Source organism: Caenorhabditis remanei, chromosome III, assembly GCF_010183535.1.
Source record: "Caenorhabditis remanei strain PX506 chromosome III, whole genome shotgun sequence".
Lineage (NCBI taxonomy): Eukaryota > Metazoa > Nematoda > Chromadorea > Rhabditida > Rhabditidae > Caenorhabditis > Caenorhabditis remanei.
Window position 1 is genome coordinate 12,190,671 of NC_071330.1, and position 24,878 is coordinate 12,215,548.

The window sequence follows — 24,878 nt, forward strand, 5'->3', positions numbered from 1 at the left end:
TTTGAGAGGCTCAAAGTTTATAGAGACAAAATAACTTATTCTGACAATTTTCGTTTTCACTTGTTGTCATTTTATAATTTCTAATCAATAATATGTTTGCCATGAAGTAGTAAACGAAAGAACAATGGGAAAACGACTAAAAAAATTTTTTCAATATTTTGACGGGCCGAACGGGCCGGGCCGGGCCAGCCCGGGCCGGGCCGGGCCGGGCCGGGCTGGGCCGGGCCGGAAGATTTTTTTAGCGGGCCCGGCCCGGCCCGGCCCGGCCCGGCCCGTGACAAGTATGCTTTTTCAACATGATCATCATCATCCCAGCTGATTTATTAGACCCCCACTTAAAGAATGAAACAAGGCAGAGGGTGGTAGATCAAAGTCTCTCTTGATACATGCCTATCTCTCTATTTTTCCCCTTTTTTCTTCGTTTTTCTGCAAGAATAAATATGAGAAAAGAGGAGATCTGGTTCTTCTTCTTGTCTCTCTCTATCTGCTTCTATCTACGGGGTGTCTATAATCTTTTTGTCTCACTCAATATCCTTTCCCTCCAAAATGTTTGTATGTATAATCTTCTCTTGGGTTCTTCTTTTTCATGAATAATCTCTTTTCACCTTTTTGAAGTTTTTTGGGAGTGATCCTCCTTTTTTTGCAGAAAATAGTGGTTTTTGAGAGATTTAGGTTGGAAATTGTGTGATGAAAAAGCTGAAAATCTTAACATTTCAAAGATTTTCCCAAAAATTTGAGTTTTTCAGCAAATGTTCGAACTTTCATAACCTAGATTTAAAAACTTGAAAAACGCTTATTTCCCATCAAAAAGTGACAAAAAAACAGTTCTAAAACCGGAATGGCCTAATTTTCCATTGGAGAAAGTTAGGTCATCTCAACTATCACCTAAACGTAGCCTAACCTTTCCGCCTCCGTGGCCTAGCTTTCCATGAAAGAGAAAAACTTAGTCCATTCTTCAAATGTGAATCTTGCAAGCTCAGGCCATCCAATGACCGAACTTTTCATCATGACTTAACTTTCCCATGACCTAACTTTTTCACCATGGCCTAGAAAACCTTAAAGGAGGACTGAAGTCATATTTTTTTATTTCAGATTCCGATACTTCAGAAAATTCTGAACAACTTTCATCATTGGAGCATATGCTAAAAATCGCTCTAAATACCCTAAATTTACGTTTTCCCGGCTCAAAAGGAGCCTTGATGGAAGAGTTTTCCCACGCGAATTTTTGCCCCCGTGTAGTCCTCTCGGACAAAATTATTTATTTTTATTTCTCGATTTTTCGTTTTCTTGCTTTTTTCAACAAATTTTCGTGTTTTTTCTTCTTTTTTACGATATAAGTTGACAAGAACACGAAATTTTGTTGAAAAAAGCAAGAAAACGAAAAATCGAGAAATAAAAAGAAATAATTTTGTCCGAGAGGACTACACGGGGGCAAAAATTCGCATGGGAAAACTCTTCCACCTAGGCTCCTTTTGAGCCGGGAAAACGTAAATTTAGGGTATTTAGAGCGATTTTTAGCATATGCTCCAATGATGAAAGTTGTTCAGAATTTTCTGAAGTATCAGAATCTGAAATAAAAAAATATGACTTCAGTCCTCCTTTAACCAGGAAAAAATTAGTCCCTTACTTGAAGCTCGAATCTATGTGACCTAACATTTTCTCTCGAGACCTAAAAACTCCTCCTCCTCCACTCTTTTTCTGACTTTTCCATTGAATTCTGGAACATAAAAATCCTGGAATTTCCCCTCTCCTCTCTCCATATTTCTATCTGAATAGAGTTCCCGTGTCTATTGTGTTCCTTCTCTTTTTCCCTTTTCTTGTTTATTTGTTGTCATTTCCCCCTTTTTCTCCATTTCTAAACCATTTTCTTCCATCCGCACCCTTTTGAGAACATAGATTCCTTTCTTCTTTTTCATTCTCTCATCTGAATTCCTGACGTCTTCTTCTTCTTCATCTAAAAATTCTGAATTCTCTCTAGAAATGACCATCTCGATAGCGCCAACCACCCTATCTTCCATTCGGTTATCAGCTGAAAAACGAGATTCCTCCACCTCAAATCTCCCGGAAAATATTGAAGAAGAAGAGCAAGAAGACACTCAATCAGTGAGCTCATCGGATTCTGGAGTCTCCGCAGACTCTGACCATGGACACGGTCACTCGCATAGTCATGGAGGAGGACATGGACACTCTCATGGGGATGGAAAAGGACATGGACACTCACACAGTGATATATCTTCCAGTTGTAGTGGAGGAGGTGGAGGGAATAAGAATGATGAGAAATATTTAAAGGTAGAGAGGCATAGAGGGGATGGCGGGAAAGACTGTTTTGTTGTCTTATAACTAAGAGGACTTGTATCTCAAGATTTTGAATTGCTAAAAAAAAAGGTGTCAACTACAAAAATGTAGAGAATTTTATTTTACACATTTTACTAGTTAACAACTTTTTGATAGCTCTTCATCCAACAGAGATATAAGCAAAACTAAATTAAGAGGGGAGAATGAGAGAGCGCAGACAGCTAGACAGTCTAGCTTCTCTGCGTCTCTCATGTTTCTTGTGTTCTGTGTTTTTTCTAGTTTTTTCGCTAACTCTGAAGGTTTTCAAACTAGGTTTTTTCAAGTAAATAATGTCCGTTATCCTTAAAATCAACACAAACTGTTGGGTGGTCAAATGGGGCGGAGCCTTGCAATTTTCAATGTATTTGAAATTTTTAAATCCATTTTTTGCAGAAATAGTGTTTTTTGGAAGATTTTAGTCGAAAATTTTTGGAAATATTTTTGAAAATCTGAAAATTGGGATGCTCACAAAAATTTGAGTTTTTCAGCAAAATTGTAAACTCTAATGAAAAACTTAAAGCTTAGTTAAACCAACGCCATAATTAACTTTTCCTATTTTCCAGGGACGCCGTGCAGAAAAAGTGTTATGGGCCGTCGCCGCACTATCCGCCGTCTTCATCGCCGCCGAATTCGTCGGTGGATTCTGGGCTCAATCCCTCGCAATCATGACGGATGCAGGACATATGTTGAGTGATCTACTCTCTTTCATCATCTCCATCTTCGCCATTCGATGCGCCCGTCTTCCCGCATCAAAACGTCTTTCGTTCGGATACGAGAGAGCTGAAGTACTCGGAGCACTGACTTCAGTCATCATTCTATGGGTGTTGACTACGGTACTTGTCGTCGTGGCGATCCAAAGAATAGTGAACAATGAGCATGATGTGGATGCAGATATTATGCTGATTACGGCAGGAGTTGGAGTTGGATTCAATATTATCATGGGATTGGTTCTCCATTTCGGAACGAATGGTCATGGACACACTCATGGGGGACATTCGAGTCATGGACATACCCACGACGGAAAGAATGTTAATGTACGGGCGGCTCTTATCCATGTCATTGGAGACTTGGTCCAATCGATTGGTGTCTTGATTGCTGCCATTATCATCAAATTCACCGGATGGACACTCGCTGATCCCATCTGCACTTTCCTCTTCTCTATTATCGTCTTGTTCACAACGATTACTGTAATGAGGGATATTTTCTTTGTGCTGATGGAAGCCACGCCCCCTCACTTTGACTTGAATGATATCAAGAAGGCGTTGTTCGGATTGACGGGAGTTCAGGGTGTTCATGATCTGCATTTATGGTCGATTGGAATGGATAAGACGGCGTTTTCGGTGCATTTGTCAATTGGTGAGTTAATAGTTTTGGAAAAATTTGGGTTATGATCTAAAAGTTTGTGGTTGACAGCTTTTTGATTGCACTTTTAGTTTTGGGGATATGTCAGCATTTCAGTCAAGTTTTTGAGAGTCATATCTCGCAACCTTGATGAGTTATCAAGTAGCAGTCTACTGCAAAAATATAGACACTCTTGTAATATTCATTTTTGTAGTTTAAAACTTTTTGATAGCTACTCCATTTTTTGAGATATATACGGTTAAAGTAAAGTGTCCATAACAAACTAGCCGCTCTTTCTTTATCCGATTTGAACTTTGAAGGCTTATATCTCACGACGCTGTGGAGATATCTAAAAGTGTTCAACCATAAAAATGTAGAAAATGACATTGTGCACATTTTTGCAGTTCATAACTTTTTGATAGCTATTCAACCTTTTGAGATATGAACGTCTGGAGTAGCACTACCAAAGCGCATGCCTCGTCTTTCCGTATTCTACTTTGGGCTCTTCTACATGGCGACCTTACAGAGATATTAAAAGTTGTCAACTACAAAAATGTAGAAAATAACTATGTGGGTATTTTTGTAGTAAACAATTTTTTTGATAGCTAATCAACCTTTTGAGATATGGACGCTCAAAATTAGGTAATGAAAAGTGCAGAAGGCGCCCACTTCCACACCTTCCTCTCTCCGTCTTCTGCTTTGAAGACTTATATCTCACGACCTTACAGAGATATCAAATAGGTGTCAACTGCAAAAATGTAGAAAATTTCTTAATCTACATTTTTGTGGTTAACAATTTTTCGATAACTGTTCTATTTTTCGAGATACAAACCTTCCTAGAAACCCACTTCTCCAAGCTCATAACTCCTCTCAAATCCAACCAATTTCTCTAGTTTTCACATCATTCTCTTCTTCTATTCTTCGTCTACAACCCACAATCATCCATTTCAATTCCAGAATCCGCCGACCGTGCTCTGGAGACCGTCGCCGAAGCGCGTTCGCTCGTCCGTCGCCAGTTCGGAGTTTCCAGTGCGACGATTCAAGTCGAACAACACGGAACAGACATCGAGGCGTGTGATACGTGTATTCAACAGGAAACTGTCTAATTTCTCTCCTCTGAAAAATCATTCCATATTTCTGAAACGGGCCCTTCTCCACTTTTTCTGAAAATTTCCTTCTTTTTTCTCACTGAAATTTCTTCTCGATTAGTTCTGAAAATGTGATGTTTTATTATTTCGAACGGGTTCTCTTTGTCCAATTTTGACCTACTAATTTCTTTAAAGAAATCAATTGTCTTCTCAATAAAATGCTTTATTTTTGAATCCACATGTTCGTTGCCATCTGAAATTCGCTGAAAGGAAATGGATAACTTTCAAAAAGTACCGTGTTCATTGCCATTTTTGGTATGCTGGGAGTGGGGGCTGTGACAATTGCAGTGGTGGGCGAGAGTGAAGCTCAGCTTCACTCCAAAAACGACGGGGGGAGGAGGACGCGAGAAAATGTCTGCGTCTCTCGCTGTCGGCAGCGGCGGCGGCGCGCTCTCTGGTCGTCGCCTCTCCCCGTGGAAATGAGAAAAAAGCGAGAGAGTGTGTGGAACGCGGAGTGCCTCCTTTCCCTCTCAGTAGAGCGCGACTTCGCTTATTTCACTCCTCGCCCACCACTGGACAATTGATAAATGGTTGAAAAGAGGCACAGAACAATTGATGGGGGGAAAGCTCTTTTTGGAAAAGAAAATTGGGGAAATGGCTGTGATACAAAGTGAGGCAATAGGAAGTGAGACGTGATGGAAGCAGTTTCCTGAAGAGGAAACGGAAATTGCCACAGGGTGGAGTCTAACTGAATGAAACCGAGGTAAAGATTTCCTTATTACTTTAATATGAGAGGTGTTACAGTAGGAAAGGAGGCGAGGCTTACGAATTTACAGCACTAAAAAGAAACTCAGTATCCTACTGCAACACGGAATTATAATTATGAAGATCAGGGGTTGTGAGGGAGAAAGAATCGAGGGGAATTTAAAAGAGAAATTATTGAGATCGTTCATAATTTATTATTTGCATTTGGTGCTAGCGCTGGTACTCGGTTGATCGTCGGCACCCTCGGCGGCGCTCTGCTCGGAATCAGCCATTCGTTGGAAGTATTCGACAGTCTTCGTCTCGTAGTCATCACGATCACCGTAGTATTGCGCATGGTTCTTGTTAAGGAAAACGACGAAATCGTGAACTCCAATCATGATTCGCTGAAAAAATAAAAGCTAGAATTTTTAATCCGTCATTAATTAAATTTACATTGCAAAGATGTGCATTCCACTGGGTAAGTTTCAACAGATCCGGAAGTTTCGCCATCATTCTCAACAAATGAATGAATCCATATTCAGACGATGCACGGAATCCATTGTCGGGCATTGTGGCGACAGTTCCAACAGAATAATTGCGACCTTTCGACTTCTGTTTGACGAGATCATGGAACTGCTCTCGCTCGATTTTGTAGAGCAAGTGGTAACTGGAACTAAACCATTCAACCATATATAGAGAATTCTTGAAGGGAGGGTGGGGGAGGGGAGGGGAGTAACTACTAAGCGGGGTTCGACACTTTTAGATGAAATGATGAATTTGGGGCTCCGAGACATTTCGCAGCCATGAGTCCCCCACAGCCTCAATTTCCCCGTCGTTGTTTCAGTGGTAACTTGACTTTTTCAGATAATTAATTGTTTGAAAAGTCAAAAATCATGTTTTGTGATTTTCATAAAGGGGACCACAAGAAATGTTGTCCAGAGAAACCAACAAACATTTTTTTGTTGAAAAAGCTGAAAATAGTTTTTTTCTCGTAGAAGTAGCTTTAAACTTTGTACGGCTAGTTCTACAGGAAAAACTGTTTTCAGCATTTTCAACAAAATTTTTTTTGGCTTTCTGGACAACATTTCTTGTGATCACCTTTATCAAAAGTACCAAAAAATTTCCTTTTTACTTCTCAAACAATTAATTATCTGAAAAAGTTAAGTTATCACTGAAAAAACGGGAAAATTGGAGCTGTGGGGCTCATGGCTGCGAAATGTCCCGGAGCCGAATTTGAAGCATTTTGTGACTACATAGATGTATTTTCTGTGTAGAACTCTCTGCTTCACTCCGCAACAAATTCATCATTACAAGTCATGCGAAAGTATCGAAAGTGATTATTCGAAGAAGGGTTGGAAAATTGAAGTTTGAAATTCCAATAGGTTTTTGCTGGAAAATCATCAAATTCACCCAATCGGCATTCAATTCCAACCCAACCTCTTTGCACTTACTAAGGTTAAACACTGGGGACACTGGACCACGAACCGGACAAAAGAAGTCATGCAATGCGATTTTAAGAAACTATTTCACTAACCCAATGATGACATTGAAATAGTCGACGAGTGCACGGGCGGTGCAAACCAGTGCCAGATTGGAGACGTCGCGGGAGTCATACTCAACGACCACGTCGTCCACGTTTTGGAGCTGGTCCTTCGTTACTGGTATCGTTTTGATGTACTGAAAAAAGATTTTTGAAATATGAATAATACGAAATACTTGGACTAGGGAGTTGACACAGGGATGCAAAGCTTAAGGTCGTATAAACGCGCTCCGTCGCACAGTGGTTGGCACGGTGCCAAATACAAGTTTAGCGCGTGTTTGTCGTATCTTTCTATGAAAACGCCACGCGCACGCAGCGCGACTCAACCGGTAAATTCAAAACTTTGCGTTGTGGACCTTACATCTCGCACCCCTGTGAGTTGACAGCTCTACGAAAGGATTCTTGCAATAATTATAATTGAAAATAGTTTAAAAAACCCGATTTTCGTCGAAATTTTAGTTTCAAAGAAAACCAAAACGCACATCAGTGATGATTTGATCGATGGTGAACTTCGCTGGTATCTTGGTGATGTAACCCTTGTTGTTAAGAACATTATCGTCAATTAGAATCTTTTTGAGCGGAGAAGTGAGGTGAACGACCATTGGAACTGCAGTGTATGGAGTTGAATCTTCTTTATCCTTCTTGGAACTTCTTCCTCCAGAAGCTCTAGAAGACGTCGGTGTTCCTTCGTGACTTTCATATGCTCCTCTTTCTACAGCTGGATCCACTGGCTCTACTGAAGATCCTGGAGCACCTGGCGTTGCTGCCTTCATTGACTTCTTTTTTGATTTTGTCGGTGTTACGTCTACTCCGTATTTTGCAGCATAATCTTCCAGTGTTCCTTTGTGCATTCGCGCATCTATATCTTCGAATTTAACCGTTTCATCGTATCGAGCATTCCACCCTTTGTAATGAATCCTATATCCATCAGCCTCAATTCCCAGAATTTTTGCCGTGAACGGTTTTTTTTTCTCTCCAAATGCACACGAACTCCTCACCCACTTCGTACACGGTTCCCATCTGAAAAATTAGACATGTTGATCGAAAAAGAGAGAAAAACAAGAATAGAGATAAACATGGAAGAACAGCGGAGGGTTGAGATTATTCATAGAATTTTCCACGATTTAATGAATTTCATGATAGTTCTCATAATTCTCGAGAGTGAGAAATTAAGACTTACAGAATCCTGATTCTCGATGTATTCTTTGTTTTTATTTTTTTTTATTTCTTTATTCGGGGATTCTGCACTGTTAATTCAACAATTCGAAAAGAGAGACTAGCGACTATAAATTTCTGTTTTTTCGACTCCTTTTAATGTTTTTAAATGCTCTTCGAAATATACCGATAAAAAGTGAAAATTTCTCTATTTTTCTATTGTTTATTGTCAAGTTTTCACGATTTATAAAATTTTCCGACATTTAGCGGTTATTTTCATGACTGGAACACAGAGAAAAAAATAACAATAGATGAAAACCAACAAATTATTAAAAAAAAGACTTTTCGATTGGATTTTTCCATGATTTTTTCTATTTTCCAATGTTTTTCTGTCAATTGTATCGTCTGAAACCAATTTGTTCTCTCTGAAACCGTCAAAAACGTAACAAAATAGAGGAAAAACCTGAAAAATCCATATCAAAACGCAGAAACAGCATTCAAATGTTCGCGGCATGGTTACCACACGCCCCGCCCCTTTTCGCAGGAGCACCGCATGGTGCCCATGAGGTCTGCAAACACCGTCACGCGAAACTGCACACTTTCTATAACTTTTTTGCGACGTCATCAGTTCTACGTAGCTCGTTTCAACCCGATTTCTCGGCTCTTTTCAAAACTTTTTGCTCTGTTCGAAAGGGTAAATAATGAATTAATCGATTTCCAGATGTCAGACGAAAAGGTGAAAGTTGTGAACAAATGGGATGGCCCAACGGTCAAAAATGCCATCGATGAAGTCGTCAAGAAGGTTTTGGACTTTTAAATGTAGTTTTTTCTATTATTTCTTTTCAAGATTCTGAACGACAAAGTTGGATGGTCGGAATCGCATAATCTGATGAATATCCGACTCGTCATCTCATTCATCGGCGTCGCTTTCTCTCTTTTCGCTTGCGGATACGACTACTATGAACCATTCCCGAAAAGCAAGATTGTGAGTGAATGCGAAATAAAAGCTGCAGAATTCTACAGAAAAATTATAAGGAAATGTTGAGAAAAACATGAAAAAGACTGAAATCTGTTGAATTTTCGTCTAGATATGAACAGAATATTTGCTTCGAACAATTTCTGTGCGCAAATCTCATAGCTTATTGTGTCGAATAAGAAGAATAATAAAAATACTTCAATAAAATCGTATTTTTACTTATTTTCGAGAGGAAAAAGCCATTTTGGGTATAGCTTAAACTGGAAAATTGTATATACCAGGATTTTCGGCTTAAAATACAGATTTGTCCACTCACACTCACCGCGATAAGACCGCTGTTGTAAGCATTTCCAACAAAAGTACCATATAAAACAAAATTTGTGCATTCAAGGCAAAAGACGTGTTTTTTAGCATGACAACTGATTTGTTCGACAGATATTTCGCTCACGAAGCTTGAGAATGTTCCGCGGCCTATTATTCCACTTGAAGCATGTAATAAATCTACATTTTCAATAGAGAACTTTGAATTTAGGAGTTCGTTTCAATTTTTATCACTGAAACTTTGATTTTCAGCTGCGAAATTCTATTTTTCCCGAAATCATTCTATTTCCTCTTGCAGATCCTTCTCGTCTGCTCGATCTCCTACTTCATCTGTATGGGAATTCTCCAATTATTCCAATGGTACGTCGAGAAAGATTGCATCTACGAGGCCACTGAAGTCGACGGAAAACAAACGAGAAAATGGGCGTGGAGTTCGGAAATCAAGGCGCACGACGACAAATACACTCTCTCGGCTGAATTCAAGAAGGAGGGAAGATCTGGACAAGGGAAAATCATCAAATCGATTGGAGCATACATTGATAATGACGGAGAGATCATCGTACCATTGGTCAAGAAAGAAGTCGACGATTTGTACGCCCGATTGATCCGTTCCGAACAATAAATTCATCGATTTTTTTGTATATTTTGAGGCTTTTTGTGTGAAAATTGCGAGAAAATATTTCTAAAAAGAGGCTTTGAGCTGAAAACTGATTATTTTCTACAAGTATCTGCTCGCATAATTTTCCAACCACAAAATCCGGTTTGTTAGCAAAGTTTCATTCAAAAACCTAGTTTTCTGTACTTTTACTCGATTTTTTCATTTTTTTCATTCAAAACCCCGTTTTTCTTCGGACTTTGCCTATCTGGATCGGTTTTTTGTGGAAAACTGGACTTTTATGGAAAAGACGCAATTTTCTTTTTTTCTTCATTTTCACTCGAAAGCCGACTTTTTGACAAGTTTTTTACCAAAAATCCTCCAAATTTCCTCATCTAATTTATTTCTTCCCCGTTTGTATTCCTATTTATTTCCCTCCAATCCTTCTGCTTTTTTTCTGTCATGGGTGGCTTTTCTTTCTTTTCTCATATTTCCTCTCTCGTCCCTCTGTGTGTCTGTCGATAATTAAACATCTGTAATACATTTCAGCATTTTAGAAAAAAACCATACGAATATTTATTTATATATACACATAAAAACATGTTTTTGAGTATTAGTGAGCAATTTCAATGAAGGGAAATGTGAGTGAGGTAAGATTCAGGATTTGAAAAAAAAACAAGATACAGATTGAAAAATATAACAAGAAAAATAAGTACCCGTAATGTAGAGAATTTCAGAAACACGACCTAATTATGCATACTATTAGTCATTTCCAGCTTGAAAGGATCACTAAATAATGAGGGACTCTGTCGGAAATTATAGTTATTCGACGTGGATCCATTGACTAGTGACGGCGGATCCCATCCTCCAGAATCTCGTCCTCCAGATGAATCTTCACAACCTCGAGAAGATTCTGTATTCGATCCGACGTCGTGATCAGCCTCCACTGCTGATAGCTCCTCTTCTCCAGTATATCCATGATCCAGCCGACCCAAAAGTGAATGATTCTGAAGGCTCTGAAGATTCTGAATCCCTTGATTCTGGAATTGCATCGAGTGATCAGAGAATGGAGATCCCGCTTCATCATCCGATTGTTGCATTGTTTTCAGAAGCTTTCCGATTTTATTCAGTCTCAATGGAGTCGTTGCATTCGAAACATCTGTCAGATGACCTGATGAGGAGGCGGGGCTGATGGGGGCGGAGCTTCTCCAGGAGCCAAATGACCGGAGAGGGTAGGAGCCGTCCGAGTTGATTCCACGGAATTGACGATTCGATGAAGAGGCGGCGACGGATTCGGCGTAGATGTGATGGTCCGTTGAGTAGGGATCGCTGAAAATTGATTCGTTTAGTCTGTGGCGTCAAAGGTGCACCAGTTACAATGAAAATTTTTGAGCATAGCCTCCGCCTACGCGTGACCAAACGCGCTCTACTGAGAATCAAGTGGGAATCATGTCATTTTCCGGGGGATAATAACACAATTGTCACCAGAATTAGCGGTAGAACGCGTTTGCCACAAAGAGAGATCAGTGGGATTTTCGGGTGTTTCGCTTGAAAACGCTGAAAACTCGGCGTTTTTCAGCGTTGTTTCCTGATTTTCGGCGTTCTAGCAGCGTCTAGATCGCTCAAAAACGCCAGGAAATGACATTTCTCGGTTTTTGAGCGTTTTCTGAGTGATCAGCATTTTCGATACTTACCGTATCCCTGCCATCACGGGCTGCCCATTTCTATCCAACAACTGTTGACTTCCAGCACTATCTCTCGACCTCAAACTCGTCGAATCCCTCTCATCAGCCTCCGTAATTCGATTCAATGCTCCGTAAATCCTCTTGTTACTCTTTCGTTTTCTCTTCTCCTCTCGATACGACGGCATATTTCCGAATTTGATTTGTCGATCCGGCGATTCTTCCAGTTTCTCATCAGATGGTTTGGGGATCTCCACTACAGAACGTCGTCGATAACATAGCATGAGACATACCAAACAGAGCAATAAAAATGCTCCGAATCCGAAAAGAATACCAAAGAGATAGGCAGTCTCTAGTGTCGTTCCAATATTCAAATGAGGTATCATGATAGTCTTCCGTGCTCCTCCATGACCCAATTGTTCGTGATCTTCATCTCGGAATCCCATAGATCCTTGATAAGTCGACGTATTGCTCCGAATATCACAAGCATTTCCAGTCCATCCATTGAAACAGACACACTTGGCAGTAGTTGTGCAGTGACCGTGTCCGGAGCAAAGAAGAGCAAGATTGTTGGTAGGGCAGGCAGTTCCAGAGGACACTGAAGACATCTCGACACAAGATCCGGCTACACACACTTTACCGGACCCGCAATTGGTTCCGTCTTGGATGAGACCTGAGAGCGAACCGGCGATCGATTTACATTGGATTTGTTGAGCATTTTGGGTGAAGTGGAATGTGAACGCCTTCAACGTGGAATCTGTAGGCGTCAGGGATCCAGAATGACAATGTAATGTGCCACATTTGGTGTCCTCCAACTGACATGGATGATAACTTCCATCACTTTGCATTCCACAATTCGCGTACTCGGCTCCTTTTGTATTCTGCTCGAAGCACACTTCCTCGGCCACTCTCGCCTCTCGTCCCCATAATTTTTGACATTGTTGATGACTATCCGAGCAATTTCCACGCCAACATTGTCCATCATTTCCGCATACTGTACCATCGATCAGATGACCGTCTGGTGGGCAATCACCAGATTTTCCATCACAGGACTCGGCGACGTCGCACGGACTTTGAGATGATCGACACGTTTCGCCAGCTTTCCGAAGTTCGCAACGATGACAACATTTGTGATGGGCGGCGCATTGAGCGTGTGGGCGGAGAGTGCACGTGAGAGGGTCACAGCAGGGATCATTGCAATTCTCACGGGTACCGCAATCGCATTCTTCGGAGCCGTCGACGATTCCGTTGCCGCATTCTCGAAGTTCCGAGACCTGGAATAATAAAAATTGAATCGGGAAATCGGGAAACTCAGAAAAACAATATGATGTGTATGTTTATCCGGATGTCACGTTACAGACATCAGAACATTACATAGCACTGACAGACATTACACTACAATGTTTCAACTTCAATCCTTTGGAAGTTCGTTTTAAAAGTTGAAATTTTCAAAAACTGCGGTTTTTCAGCAGATTCTGATACGACTCAGTCAGTCGAATCTGGGACTACTGGAAAGCTGACGTCACGAGGACTCTGAGTCTGTTTCCAAAATTTTTCTAGAATTAAAACGGAAAAACTTGTATCTCGGTTCATTTTGATTCTAGAAAAACTTTGAAAACAGATTCAGAATCCTCACGCAGTCAGCTTTCCACTCAGGCAACTGAATATCAATCTAATTAGACGCGGCATTAGTTAGATTAGCTTGAATGTTGGCATGATTAGATTAATGCCGCGTCTAATTAGATTGATGAGCAATCTTGTAAGATTAATGCGCCGTCTCATTAGATTAGGGTGAAATCTTGTGTAACTTGAGATAACATTTGAAAATTCCTTAGGTAAAAAAAAATAGTAAATTTATTCGAATAAAAAACAAGAGTTTTTACAATCGAAATGTATAGAAAAAAATATAGAAAAAAATACAGAAAATTAAAATCAGAAATTAGTCGAAAATCCATTGCAATGAAAGTGGAAAAAGTCCTCGCTGTTCTCTGCCCCGCTGCTGTCCATTGTCGTCCACTCAGCGAATTTTGCTGTAAAATGAACGAAATTACCAAAAAACTGTTTGATTTCGGAACTCACAAAAGACTTTTTTTCGAGGCTATGTAGAGAGCGCTGATGTTGAAGAAGTAGACGATTATACCTGAGCAATGAACTAATATTCACGGCTAATTGAAAGCGAAACTATTTGCTTACCCAAGAATTTATTCATGATTTCATCGCAATGTTGACTTTTCTTCCAAACCAAATGGAAGTTGTGGAAGAGTGAAGACTGCAGTTGAAGACTTGAAGAGCCATAGAAACCGAAAAATACGATTTTTAATAATGGAAAATCGTGAAAAAGTCGATAAAACCGCAAACGAAATTAGTTCGCAACGATTTCAGACTTTCGAGACATAAATAGAGAATTAAAACTTAGAAAAAAAACGTTAAAATAAAAATTGAAAGAAATTTTGCGCGTTTTGTACTGACTTATTCTTGGATCCTTGGCGCGAACGAAGTTTGCGCAAGCAAAATCCACTAATCTAATTAGATTGTGATTAGATTGATGCGGTTGTAGGATTAGATTAATATTGAGTTGCCTGAGCAGTAGTCCCAGATTCGACTGAAAAACCGAGTTTCATTTTTCATTTTTTGAGCAGAAAATGCAGTTTTTGAAGCCGAAATTTCAACTTTTGAAACGAACTTCCCAACGATTGGAGTTGAGACATTATGCTCTCAGATTTAGCTGAAAATCTGAATTTTAAACAAAAATCAGAGCCTGTCCTGTGCGTCTGATTGTCCGGATATACTTTCTCTTTTACCAACCTGGAACGGTTTATTCAGCAAACACTGAATATTTCCATCCTGCCAAATTCCATGCATTCTCGCCACCGAACACTTTGAGAATTGCCACGAGAACGGAGCACCAACTCGTCCCGGTTGTTGTCTCATCACACATTCTGGAGACGGTTCACAACTACACGCAGTCGTATCGTGTTCCAATCCGAGTAAATGTCCAACAGACTGAGCCACCAACTCTCCATTCCAATGAGTTGCAAATGGTTCGATGGCCCGTACGATGACAGCAGAACGGGCGGTACAAATCGATCGAATCGCTGCGTTGGACACTTCTTGATTGGCGAATGAGCCGGCGGTGAAGAGAATTGAAGCATCTTTTTGGATGTGATAGATGTGACCGGCTGCGTAGTCGACGACACCACTCAGAGTCCGTTCGATATCTTCCCATAGATCGATTCGTTGAACATCTGACCAGAGCTCGACGTAGACTGCCGAGAGACGAATGTTGAGGTCACGGGAGAGCATCTGGAAATCACACATTATTGAAAAGTCTGCAATTTCAGAGAAAAAACTTTTTCGACCTGGTCGACAATTGAAAAAAACAATTTTATGACCCGAATCCCTTAAAAAATGACCACAATTCTTTGAAAAATTATTTTTTCGACCTAAAAGTCTGCAATTTCAGACAAAAAAACACGTATGGGAAATTAGTTTCAGATATACAATTTGGATGCCTTTACTTACCGAATCAGCGATATTCAACGATTCCAGCATGTAGGAGATGGCGTCCATATCGTGAAGACCTCGCTGCTTCATCTGGAATTTCAGAATTTGTCCCCCGTGAATTTCATCAAAATTCTAATAGAACCTCTAGTCAAATGTGACAATGTGTCAATCATTTCTTGAATTCCTTCAGTGAAAATTCTGATGTCTTTCGCCCAGAATTTGGACTCCAGATTAGAATCTTTGAGCTCTCCTTTTTTCTCTGCGTCTCTCTGTCTCAATGCTCTCTAATTTCAACCCGGGGGAATTTTAATTGATGAGTGGTTAGACAGAGAGGGGAACGTCGTCTCTATGAATTAGAATGAAAAATTTTGATTTTTCGAGGAGAAGTGACAGATGGAGAGAGATTTATGGACTTTTTGGGTAAAAAATGAGGAGAGACAATGTCTTTATGTGTTTCCAAAAGTCCGAATGTCCCGGACATTTTGACAGACAGACAGATTACCTATTATCTCGTCACAGTTCTTACAACTGCGCTCCACCGAAATCCCCTTGAAAAATGCCTCTTTTTCTCTGAGTCTCTCAATTTCGCACACCATTTTTTTAAGTTTCGGTAGAGCGCGTTTGTAAGAAGCGTGCCGTGTTAAGAAATGGAAGATTTTAAAGATTTTTAGAAGAAAAACTTAGGATTTCCGTTTTTATAGAAAATTGTACCTTTTTTTAATAATCAAAAATGATTTTTTAACAGGAAAACCTGATTTTTAGACTAATTTTGTAGGAATTTCTGAATTTTTACTGTTTTAGATCAACGTTTCTCTGTAAACTGTACAAAAACTCATTTTTTCAGAGATTCACGATTTCATATTCCTCTAAAAACTCACAAACTCATAATCTGCAATCAATGCCACTTCCACATATTTTGTCCGTTTCGACGCGTCTCTTCGATTTGCCACACGGATTTTCAGCTCATCCTCCTCCTCCTCTTCTTCATCTTTCATATGCCTTCTGTGATGTTTTCGATGCTTGTGCTTCCTGGGTTTTTCAAGAATAGGCTCCGCCCCTTCCAGATCAGGCTCCGCCCCTCTTCGAATCCTTTGTCCAACAGCATGAGCCATCGAACTTCCACATTTCGCCTCTTTCGTCCATTCAGATTTATAGAGAATATGCGGATGTCTTCGGGAATTCCGATCTCCTCCATCTAGTGGCCATATACCATAAGTTGTACCATTTGCAAATGAAATGACACCTCTCAATCCATTACAAGAGCTCAAAGCGACGAACGAACTCTCCTCTCCACCTACAGTACCCTGATAGTAACAGTTCTCGACACGATTCTGAAGAACACGCTCGCCGTCTGCGTCTAACTTGTGGAATGCTGTCTGATTCAGGAAAATGAAGTTGTTCCGTTCGAGAACTAATTTCAGACGACCCAGCTGATTCGAGCGGATGACGATTGTCACGTGGGAATAGTGTTCTTGAGCTTTGAGAAAATAATTGCGAGTATCGATTCCGATTCGTTCGTTTTTATCGCGTATTTGGAATGGGTGGACTACTTCGTAACCATCCGGACTCATCGTTTCCATGAATGCTTTGTTGGCAGTCGTTTGGCGGATATCGACTGCAAAATATATATATTGTTGAAGGGTTGGGAAAATAGGAAAGTTTTTTTTATATCTTCAAAAATGTTTGGGCTGAAATTTCAGAATTCATTTTATATAACGCATAGTGTCTATCTGTGCACAGATTTCCGGAACGACAGACTTACCGACAGATTCGTGAATTTTAAGAAAATCTAGATGTGTGTACAGGTGTCCAATCATACAAGTTCTGTCAGAAATTAACTTTTTTGATAGAAAATTTAATTAACTAGTCTGAAAAGTGACGAGAAAGCCGGAAATCTGGATATACAGACAGAAACATGATACTCCTGGTTTTGGGGTGAAAAATATGGAAAAAATCAAGATTTCCGATAGAAAATTGGCTTTTTTGAACTTTTCACTTTGAGAGATTTTGGAATCGAATATGGTCTCTGGAGCACATTTGACGCTTCAATATGCAAAAATTGATAAATTATGTCTAAAAACCGTTAGCCTAGGTGTGCCTGCGGCGCTTTTCAATTTCAGAAAAATGATCAAATTGAGGTTTTAAGGTGGAAAATAATCTTTTCGAGCAATTTCTGAGCCATAAAAATATCCATTTTAGACATTTTTTCACATAAAAATAGTCATTTTTGCCCAGATTTTTCAAAAAAAAAGAACTTTCAGATCTTTCTTCAATTGTTTGATGATTTTTCAAGATTTTGACAAACGAATCACTCACCTTTCGCCCCGATTTCCCCTATTGAGCAACATGAAATCACTATTAAAATGAAAAGTATCCTCTGCATTATTAAAAATGAAATGATCATTTTGTTGTCGATTGATGTTATAATGATGATGTTCTTCTCGTTCTTTTCTTCTCTTTTCCACTAAACACCATTATCCATAATCGGAGGGAAAACAATGGAGTTGGTGGGAAATGGAGTGGAGTGTGTGGGTCTGGAAAAAGGAGTATTCATGATGGGATAAGTTGGAGAAGAACTGATAAAAGAAGAAAAAAGAAAGAATTCGAGGAATGTGGAAAATGGAATGAACAATTCAAAATCATGAAAAACTTCTTTTTTCTTCAGATTTCTGGAATTTTTGCAAAATTTGGAAAGGTTTTCGAAATCACTGTGTCCGAAAGTACTCATACAACGATTTATAGAAAAATTCTGAATTTTTTGAAAAAATTTTCACATTTATTTTCTTTAAAACTTCGAAGAACTTTCGAAGCGACAAAGCTATTTTCTTGATTTCTGAACGAAAAAAAAAAACCGAAGACGTTCGGATGATTCAGAAGTCGACTAAAGTTAGGTAAGGTAACTATGTAAACAGTTCGACAAAAGGGATGAAGGAATACCTAATGAGGCGTAGGCGGGTTACATCACAGAAATGAGAAAAAAAAATGAGAAAAAGAGGAATAGGATCTCTCTGAAAATGCTGCTGTTGAGGTGTTTCGAAATTCGAAAATACTAAATTTTCAATCTTGAAATAATGCAATCTTTCAGTCTTAAAAGTACTCGCACTACTGTAATTCTTGAGAAAATTAGAAGATTTCATATAGATTACAGTTGCTACCTATTGGCACGACACGTTTTTTATAACCGCGCTCTAATGAAATCGAAGAAAATTGCGTGCGAAATTGAGAGACTCAGAGAAAAATATACATTTTCAAGGGCATTTCGGTGGAGTGCAGTTGTAAGAACTGTGTCGAGCTGATATAACTCAGCTCATTCCAAAAAGCAACCAGAAACCGGCAAGGCACGGTTCACATATAAACCGTGCGGAGAAACCTAACCTCTCTCTTCCAGTATCCTAACGGTTTCGTCATTTCAAATGGTGTCATCATATAATGCCCGTACTCTCGAAAATGCATATGAATATATATATTTCTCGGCTGCCGAAATTTCCATTCATATGCAAATTTTCTCGTTCACTCCTATTTTCACTACGCCTGGACACACTTTTGATGGAAGAGAGGGGACACTTCTATTCTCACCCCGTTTCGAGATTTTCGAGTACTTTTGTGGGCAAGAAATCGAATTTAAAAGTGTGTGTCTCTTGAATTTCTTCAGTGTGAATCCCAACAAAAAAGGATATTTTTGGAGAAAAAAGGGAAGAGCGGAAAAGAAGAATATACCGCTTTTAGAAGAAGAGATGTCTTGAATGGGAAAAGGAAAAGAGGCGTTGAGTGGAGGAGACTATACGAGTATTCTTTATATCTCTCTCGGTAGATTCTAATGAAGTTCTTCTGGAGTGATGACTGAATGTGTATTCAGCAAGAGAACTCTTGAGAGCAAAAAGTATTCATAAAGCTCTTAGGGGGACCACTAGACGGCTTTATAGAAAATTCAAATGGTCCTGGAAAAGTTCAAAATTTTGAGATTTTGAGCCACTAAAGACTGAAATTTGTGTCGATTTTGAAAAAAAAAACCTTGTCAAGATTCCAATGTAATAACTGCCGGAATGGCGTCCATAAGTGATTTTTAGTCTGGAAATTCAAAATTTTAAATTTATAAAAAAAAACCAAATTGTCTTAAAAAATGTGCACATTTTGGACTCCGGCCCGGACCGGATCGAGATTTTGCATGTCTGATAATCGTGTTTTTCCATGATCGTCATGATTTTTAGCGACCGAAACGAATCCATTTCCAGATAAAACGAAAATTAGGTTGAGTTGACGCTTGAGTTTTTATCGATAGTTGAAAACATAGTCGAAATTTCGACTTTTTTCTAAAAAAAAAAATCAACAAATTTTCAAATTTTTAGAGCGAAGTCGCATTCGTTCGCTATCGAGACGTACACTGAGAAAAAACTGTTGAAAAAATCGAAAAATCTTTTAAATTTTCGTTATGTCTGGTTTCGCTAATAACTAGCTCAAGAGCAAAAATTGATGATGAAAAGCCGACAATAGGAAGGAAAATTACCAAAGTGAAATCAAGTTTCAAGAAAAAACCAAATGAACCCAGTCGAAATAGCTCAAAAACCACCAAAAACCTCTCCCGAGCATAAATTTCTGTTCGAAAATGCTCCGAGAGACCACTACACCTAGAGAGGTCCCAGACAGCTGAAGGAAAACAGTCCTTGTCCCCTGTCAACCCTCCATCAAAGGACAAAGAGTGAGAGAGAGAGGACCAGATGGATAGAGAGACGGGTACTCTCTGTCCAAAAAGGAACGTGTCTCCTCATGGCCAGAGGGGGATACAAACGACAGGTGGTTTCAGAAGGAGTGAAGAAGACGACACCCTTTCGATGACATGTATGTGTGCATGAGGAGAGAGAGAGAACATGAGAAGACATGTTCAATTTCATATCCATTCTCTTTGCTCACCACCCGGCTGGACGACAGAGGATTACACGGGGACAGGTGGTGCTTGTGAAAACATTACCAGGGATTATTAGGTTACAAAAAGATACATTATAAATAATTGAATCGGGCATTTTGAAAATCTGGGTAGAACCGAAATTTCCGTTCGGTCGGGAGCCTAGATGAGCGTCACCAATAGAAAGCCGATTCGAGAGATCTGTACGAACAGACAGAAAAAAAAGATACACAGTGAAGGAACCTACAGACAAAGTAGAGTCAAGAAGTGTAGAATGTTATTTTTTGAACATCTGTGTACTCAGTCAGACATCAAAAACATGTAACACCTGTCACAACAAAAACTGGTAATGAGACAAAAACGGAGGCCGAAACTCTGCTAGGTACTCTGCAAATCTTCCTAATTACCTCAAGTATAGATAAGACAAAATTATGATGAATCTGAAGTCTCGACGCGATTTCATAGCAAAACCTTTCAAAAAATAGATCAAAGTTTAGACCGACCGGCCTGATTACCTCCGACCTAGATAAGATTAGATAAGCGAGTTGTAAATTGGAAGAGGTAATGATTACAGAAGTGCTGTTTGAGGTATGTTGAGCGGGGACTTCTCTCATCTCGAAAAACTATTTCAGAAATTGAAAATATGATCACTCACTAGGGAAGGCCTCCGAGTGACCGTGGAGTTATAGGTCGTGACCTATATCGTTGGAAAGCTGAGAAAACGCCGATTCCAAATATACCTATATATTAAGTTTTTACCATCGAGTTCTGGTAATCGAGAAAAACGAGCCAGGGGTCCAAACTTTGACCAAGTTTTTCTCGAATATCAGGCCTCGAGAGCAAACACTGATTATATATTTGGAATCAGCGTTTTCAAAGCTATCCGATAATATATCTAGGTCACGCCCTATAACTCCACGGTCACCTGGAGGCCTTCCCTAGTCAGTCTACGAGAATCAGTGGGAACATTACAAATACGTGATAGCCAAGCTCAGATGGTAATACCGGAACTTCTCCGCTAAAAGCTTACTTAAAATTGCGAAACATTCGTGTACCATTGAGCACCAACCATCTTAACTCTTCCAAAAGCCTCGTTGGAACCCACACAACCTCTGACCAAGTGGGCACCCCCCATCAAAACGATCAGATAAGAGAACGCTGCTTCCCCTCTCTTCCTCGTCTTTCTACTAATTTTCGAATGTTGTCAAAACGACATATCTAGATTATTCCATCCTCTTCCTCCCTTTCTTTAAATGTTCCCACGGAGCCAAAAGAGCAGAGAGAGAAGAAGGAGGAGGAGGAGCAAAAATAATGAATAGGCGAATAGTTGTGTCCGTCCACTTTTCTGGAGGGTGGTCTGGGACGGCGGCGGGCGGAGCGGACCGGAGAGAAGCCATCACATAAACGATTAAGAGAGGAATAGAATAAGGAGAAGTCGTTGTCTTCAAACTGGAGGAATTGCTCTGAATTGCAAAGTGTGGAGGAGGAGCGGAGTTAGATGGGGAAAATGGAAAAGAAGAGGGAACGAGTTATGAGTGGGAACGACGGGACAGTTCGATATGTAAACTGTCGTGTAGATTTACGGAAAGTATGGTGTGTTGATTTACGGAACCTGGTAAAAGATTCACGAAAACTTTGGGAGCTGGAATTGGTTCAGCGCAATCTTATGTAGATTTACGGGAGGGTTCTGAGAATTTAACTAGCTGGCGGAATGCGAGAACTATGTGATTTAAGTGTCGATTTACGAGTAACTAGTGTCTATTTACGAGTATCTTGTGTAGATTTACGGGAATCTTGTGTAGATTTACGGGAATCTTGTGTAGATTTACGATAATATGTGTAGATTTACGGGAATCTTATGTAGATTTACGGGAAGCTTGTCTAAATTTACGCGAATCATGTGTAGATTTACGAGTAACCAGTGAAGATTTACGGGAAGCTTGTGTAGATTTACGGGAATCTTGTGTAGATTTACGATAATATGTGTAGATTTACGGGAATCTTATGTAGATTTACGGGAAGCTTGTCTAAATTTACGCGAATCATGTGTAGATTTACGAGTAACCAGTGAAGATTTACGGGAAGCTTGTGTAGATTTGGATTTACAAAGACTTTGGTGATAATATAATTGAGTGGCCTGAATCCCTCATTTTGAAGAATTGAAACTGATTGAATGAATTTCAGGAGAAAAATGCTTATTTTCCTGTAACGAAAACCTAGGATTTAAGCTATTTTCGGATTAAAAAAAAATCCGATTTTCACATAGATTTTCAAAAAAAAACAGACTGAATTGAACCGAGTTCTCCAAAACCAAACGAAAAGAACAAAATAGATTCTCCTACCAGTAGCATAGAGTTGTCTCTATTATTTCACAATCAGTTAGTCCTTCTTTCCTTCCCCTCTGTCCTCTGAACCGACCCTCGGTGACTCATAATGGGATACTAACGGAAAAAAGAGGAGCAGTGTCACGACGATTTCTATTCATAAAAATAGATTTCGTCATACTATTTTATTTCATTTTTTATTAATATATTTGGTCTCATTCGAAGTTTCAACGCTTTTCGACATGCTCACTGCAACTATGAATGAATCCGAATGTAAAAAACGCGTCGAAGACGACCCAGCTATGTTAAATTAGATATCTGAAGAAAAAGAAGGAAAAGGGTTGTTGACCAACAAGAAAAAGGACGACATACTAACAAAAAGAGGGAAAGGGTCCTTCGGTTTTTCCGGAGATACCCAGTTAAAGAAGGAGAAGAAAAGGAGAAGAAGGTTTTAGTTGATTAGGTTTTCACGCCTCTCAACACACAAAAATACTTTCATTTTTTATTTTCGGAAAAAAAGGAAAAGAAAAAATTCCGAATATCCCTTTTTAAAGTTTTGCAATGAACCGAAATACTTGCAACTGTGATCTAACTATACGAAGTTAGAACAAGACACTCTGCTGCTTATTCATTTTTCACTTCTCATTTATTTACTGGGTGTGGTTCGGAACAAAAAAGAACGATTTTACTTTTCACTTTTTTTTGGAGCCGTTCCATTTTTGCTTTCTTTCGAATTCATTCAATTCAGGAGAAGAAAAGAGAGCGTTCATATGGAAAAAGGAATTTCAGTACCTAATTCAATTCTCGCTTATTTTCAAAAATAATGGATTTCTAGAAATGGGGAAATCTTCAATAAGGATGAACCCTGTTAAACGGTTTTTCCGGACTTTAGCTTGCGACTCCAGGCTGAATAATAGTTTCTACTGGAAACTTGAAATCTAGAACGGTACAAAACTGTGGGTCAGAATTCTGTTTCAAGGATACTGGTAACAGTGAATATGTGAAGAAAGCAACCTAATAATGAGTAGAAAGTTAATAAAAGGTGTTAAGTGAGATGACCTCTCCGTATTGTTGGCCAGAATGGGTACTGTGGACGTGAAGGCATAGCCAATGAATGGGAACAATAGAAGAGGTGTTAGTGTTACTCAATTAGGCGGAGTGAACTGAATTAGGAGTCGATCTGTGTGTCTGATCGTCCGAATTGCGGGTTACAGATATCTAGCAAAAAAATGAGGCAATGCATACTGTAAGCCAGTCGACACATTCTACCATCCCATTTCCTAATTCTTCTAATTTTCTTCTAGCTTATCCTCCTCCCAGTCATCTGTTGACTGAATATATCTAGATGATTCCATTCCCATCTGTAGGATATTTGAGAAGAAGACCTCCTGCCGTGGTAGGGGAACAGTTGACATAAAAGCCGATTAGTCGCCATCTTTTGTCCAACGGTCTCCAGGGAAAACAGACGGAACACTGTCTCGGAAAGAGGAGAAGGGGACTAATTCTTATTGCTAATTCAATTAAAAATGAGATGAATTTGTATGTTATCTCTAGTGGGTTTGAGGAAAAGAGGGGCTAAAATTTAGAAGATTCTATGAGTCAAAATGGTCTGAAATTGATTTAAAAAAAGTTCGAAAACTTTAGTCACTTTTTCTTCTCTTTGTTCCACCAACTTCACATCTGGCATCTGTGTGCACTTTGAAGTGTTCAGCAGCGAGGGCCGTTTAACGATTTTTAACCCGAAAATCGGGATCGTTAGAGTTCGGGTCGCTGCTAATCGTTGATCGTCGGGTGAAGGGTAATTGGGGGACCAAGAGCCAGAACAGTTGAGACCGTATGTCGGTATTTATTTTAAAAATTTCACTAAAAACTGCTTAACGGAGCCAACTCGGTGAGATTTCTGAACAGAAAATCGAATAGGAAATGACCAACCAATTTTTTGAATGGAGCATGTCCTGTCACGATGGGGTCAGACCCGTTTGATGGATTACTGTGCATGCATTCATTTCACACGTTCTTTTTTTTTGTGAACGAGATAGTGAGAGATCGAAAGAGACGACAGAGAAAGACAGGAGCCTAATGCTGATTTATGGAGGTAGGACGGTGGGAATAAATTTAGAAGTAGGAAGAGATCGAGGATTTTTTCCGAGGTTTCAAATAATGGAGCTGATTAAGAATTCTCAACGAAGAAAATTCATTCTACATGAGCAAACTTTCTAAAAAATACACAGTCTTAAAAATTCAGAAAAAGTTTCTAAAGAAAGAAAAAACTTTTTCGCGCCGAAACTAGCCTCGAGATGTGTATATATGTCAATCATTCATGAGATAACGGAAGGATTAAAAAAAGGGAAAAAAGATGGCACGAGAGAGAGAA

General features: G+C 39.5%; 4 protein-coding genes across 4 annotated transcripts; 2 read left to right on the top strand and 2 right to left on the bottom strand.

Moving 5' to 3' along the window:
- Positions 1 to 1,980: 1,980 nt before the first annotated feature.
- Positions 1,981 to 4,781, top strand: GCK72_010955 (uncharacterized protein; the record flags this gene model as incomplete). Its single annotated transcript, XM_003111784.2, has 3 exons — positions 1,981 to 2,289; positions 2,898 to 3,690; positions 4,633 to 4,781. The coding sequence occupies 3 exons, from the start codon at positions 1,981 to 1,983 to the stop codon at positions 4,779 to 4,781; spliced, it is 1,251 nt and encodes a 416-aa protein (XP_003111832.2).
- Positions 4,782 to 5,722: 941 nt separating this feature from the next.
- GCK72_010956 (uncharacterized protein) lies at positions 5,723 to 8,067 on the bottom strand (the record flags this gene model as incomplete). The annotated part of the gene is made up of 5 exons (XM_053728128.1): positions 5,723 to 5,911; positions 5,961 to 6,174; positions 7,042 to 7,184; positions 7,530 to 7,979; positions 8,050 to 8,067. 5 exons carry the CDS (start codon positions 8,065 to 8,067, stop codon positions 5,723 to 5,725), a joined length of 1,014 nt encoding a protein of 337 aa, XP_053587705.1.
- Positions 8,068 to 8,703: 636 nt separating this feature from the next.
- Positions 8,704 to 10,121, top strand: GCK72_010957 (uncharacterized protein; the record flags this gene model as incomplete). The annotated part of the gene is made up of 4 exons (XM_003111715.2): positions 8,704 to 8,769; positions 8,924 to 9,004; positions 9,050 to 9,187; positions 9,798 to 10,121. The coding sequence occupies 4 exons, from the start codon at positions 8,704 to 8,706 to the stop codon at positions 10,119 to 10,121; spliced, it is 609 nt and encodes a 202-aa protein (XP_003111763.2).
- A 719-nt stretch (positions 10,122 to 10,840) lies between these two features.
- GCK72_010958 (uncharacterized protein) lies at positions 10,841 to 17,097 on the bottom strand (the record flags this gene model as incomplete). Its single annotated transcript, XM_003111732.2, has 6 exons — positions 10,841 to 11,423; positions 11,789 to 13,050; positions 14,582 to 15,079; positions 15,299 to 15,370; positions 16,159 to 16,895; positions 17,043 to 17,097. 6 exons carry the CDS (start codon positions 17,095 to 17,097, stop codon positions 10,841 to 10,843), a joined length of 3,207 nt encoding a protein of 1,068 aa, XP_003111780.2.
- Between the last annotated feature and the right edge of the window lie 7,781 nt (positions 17,098 to 24,878).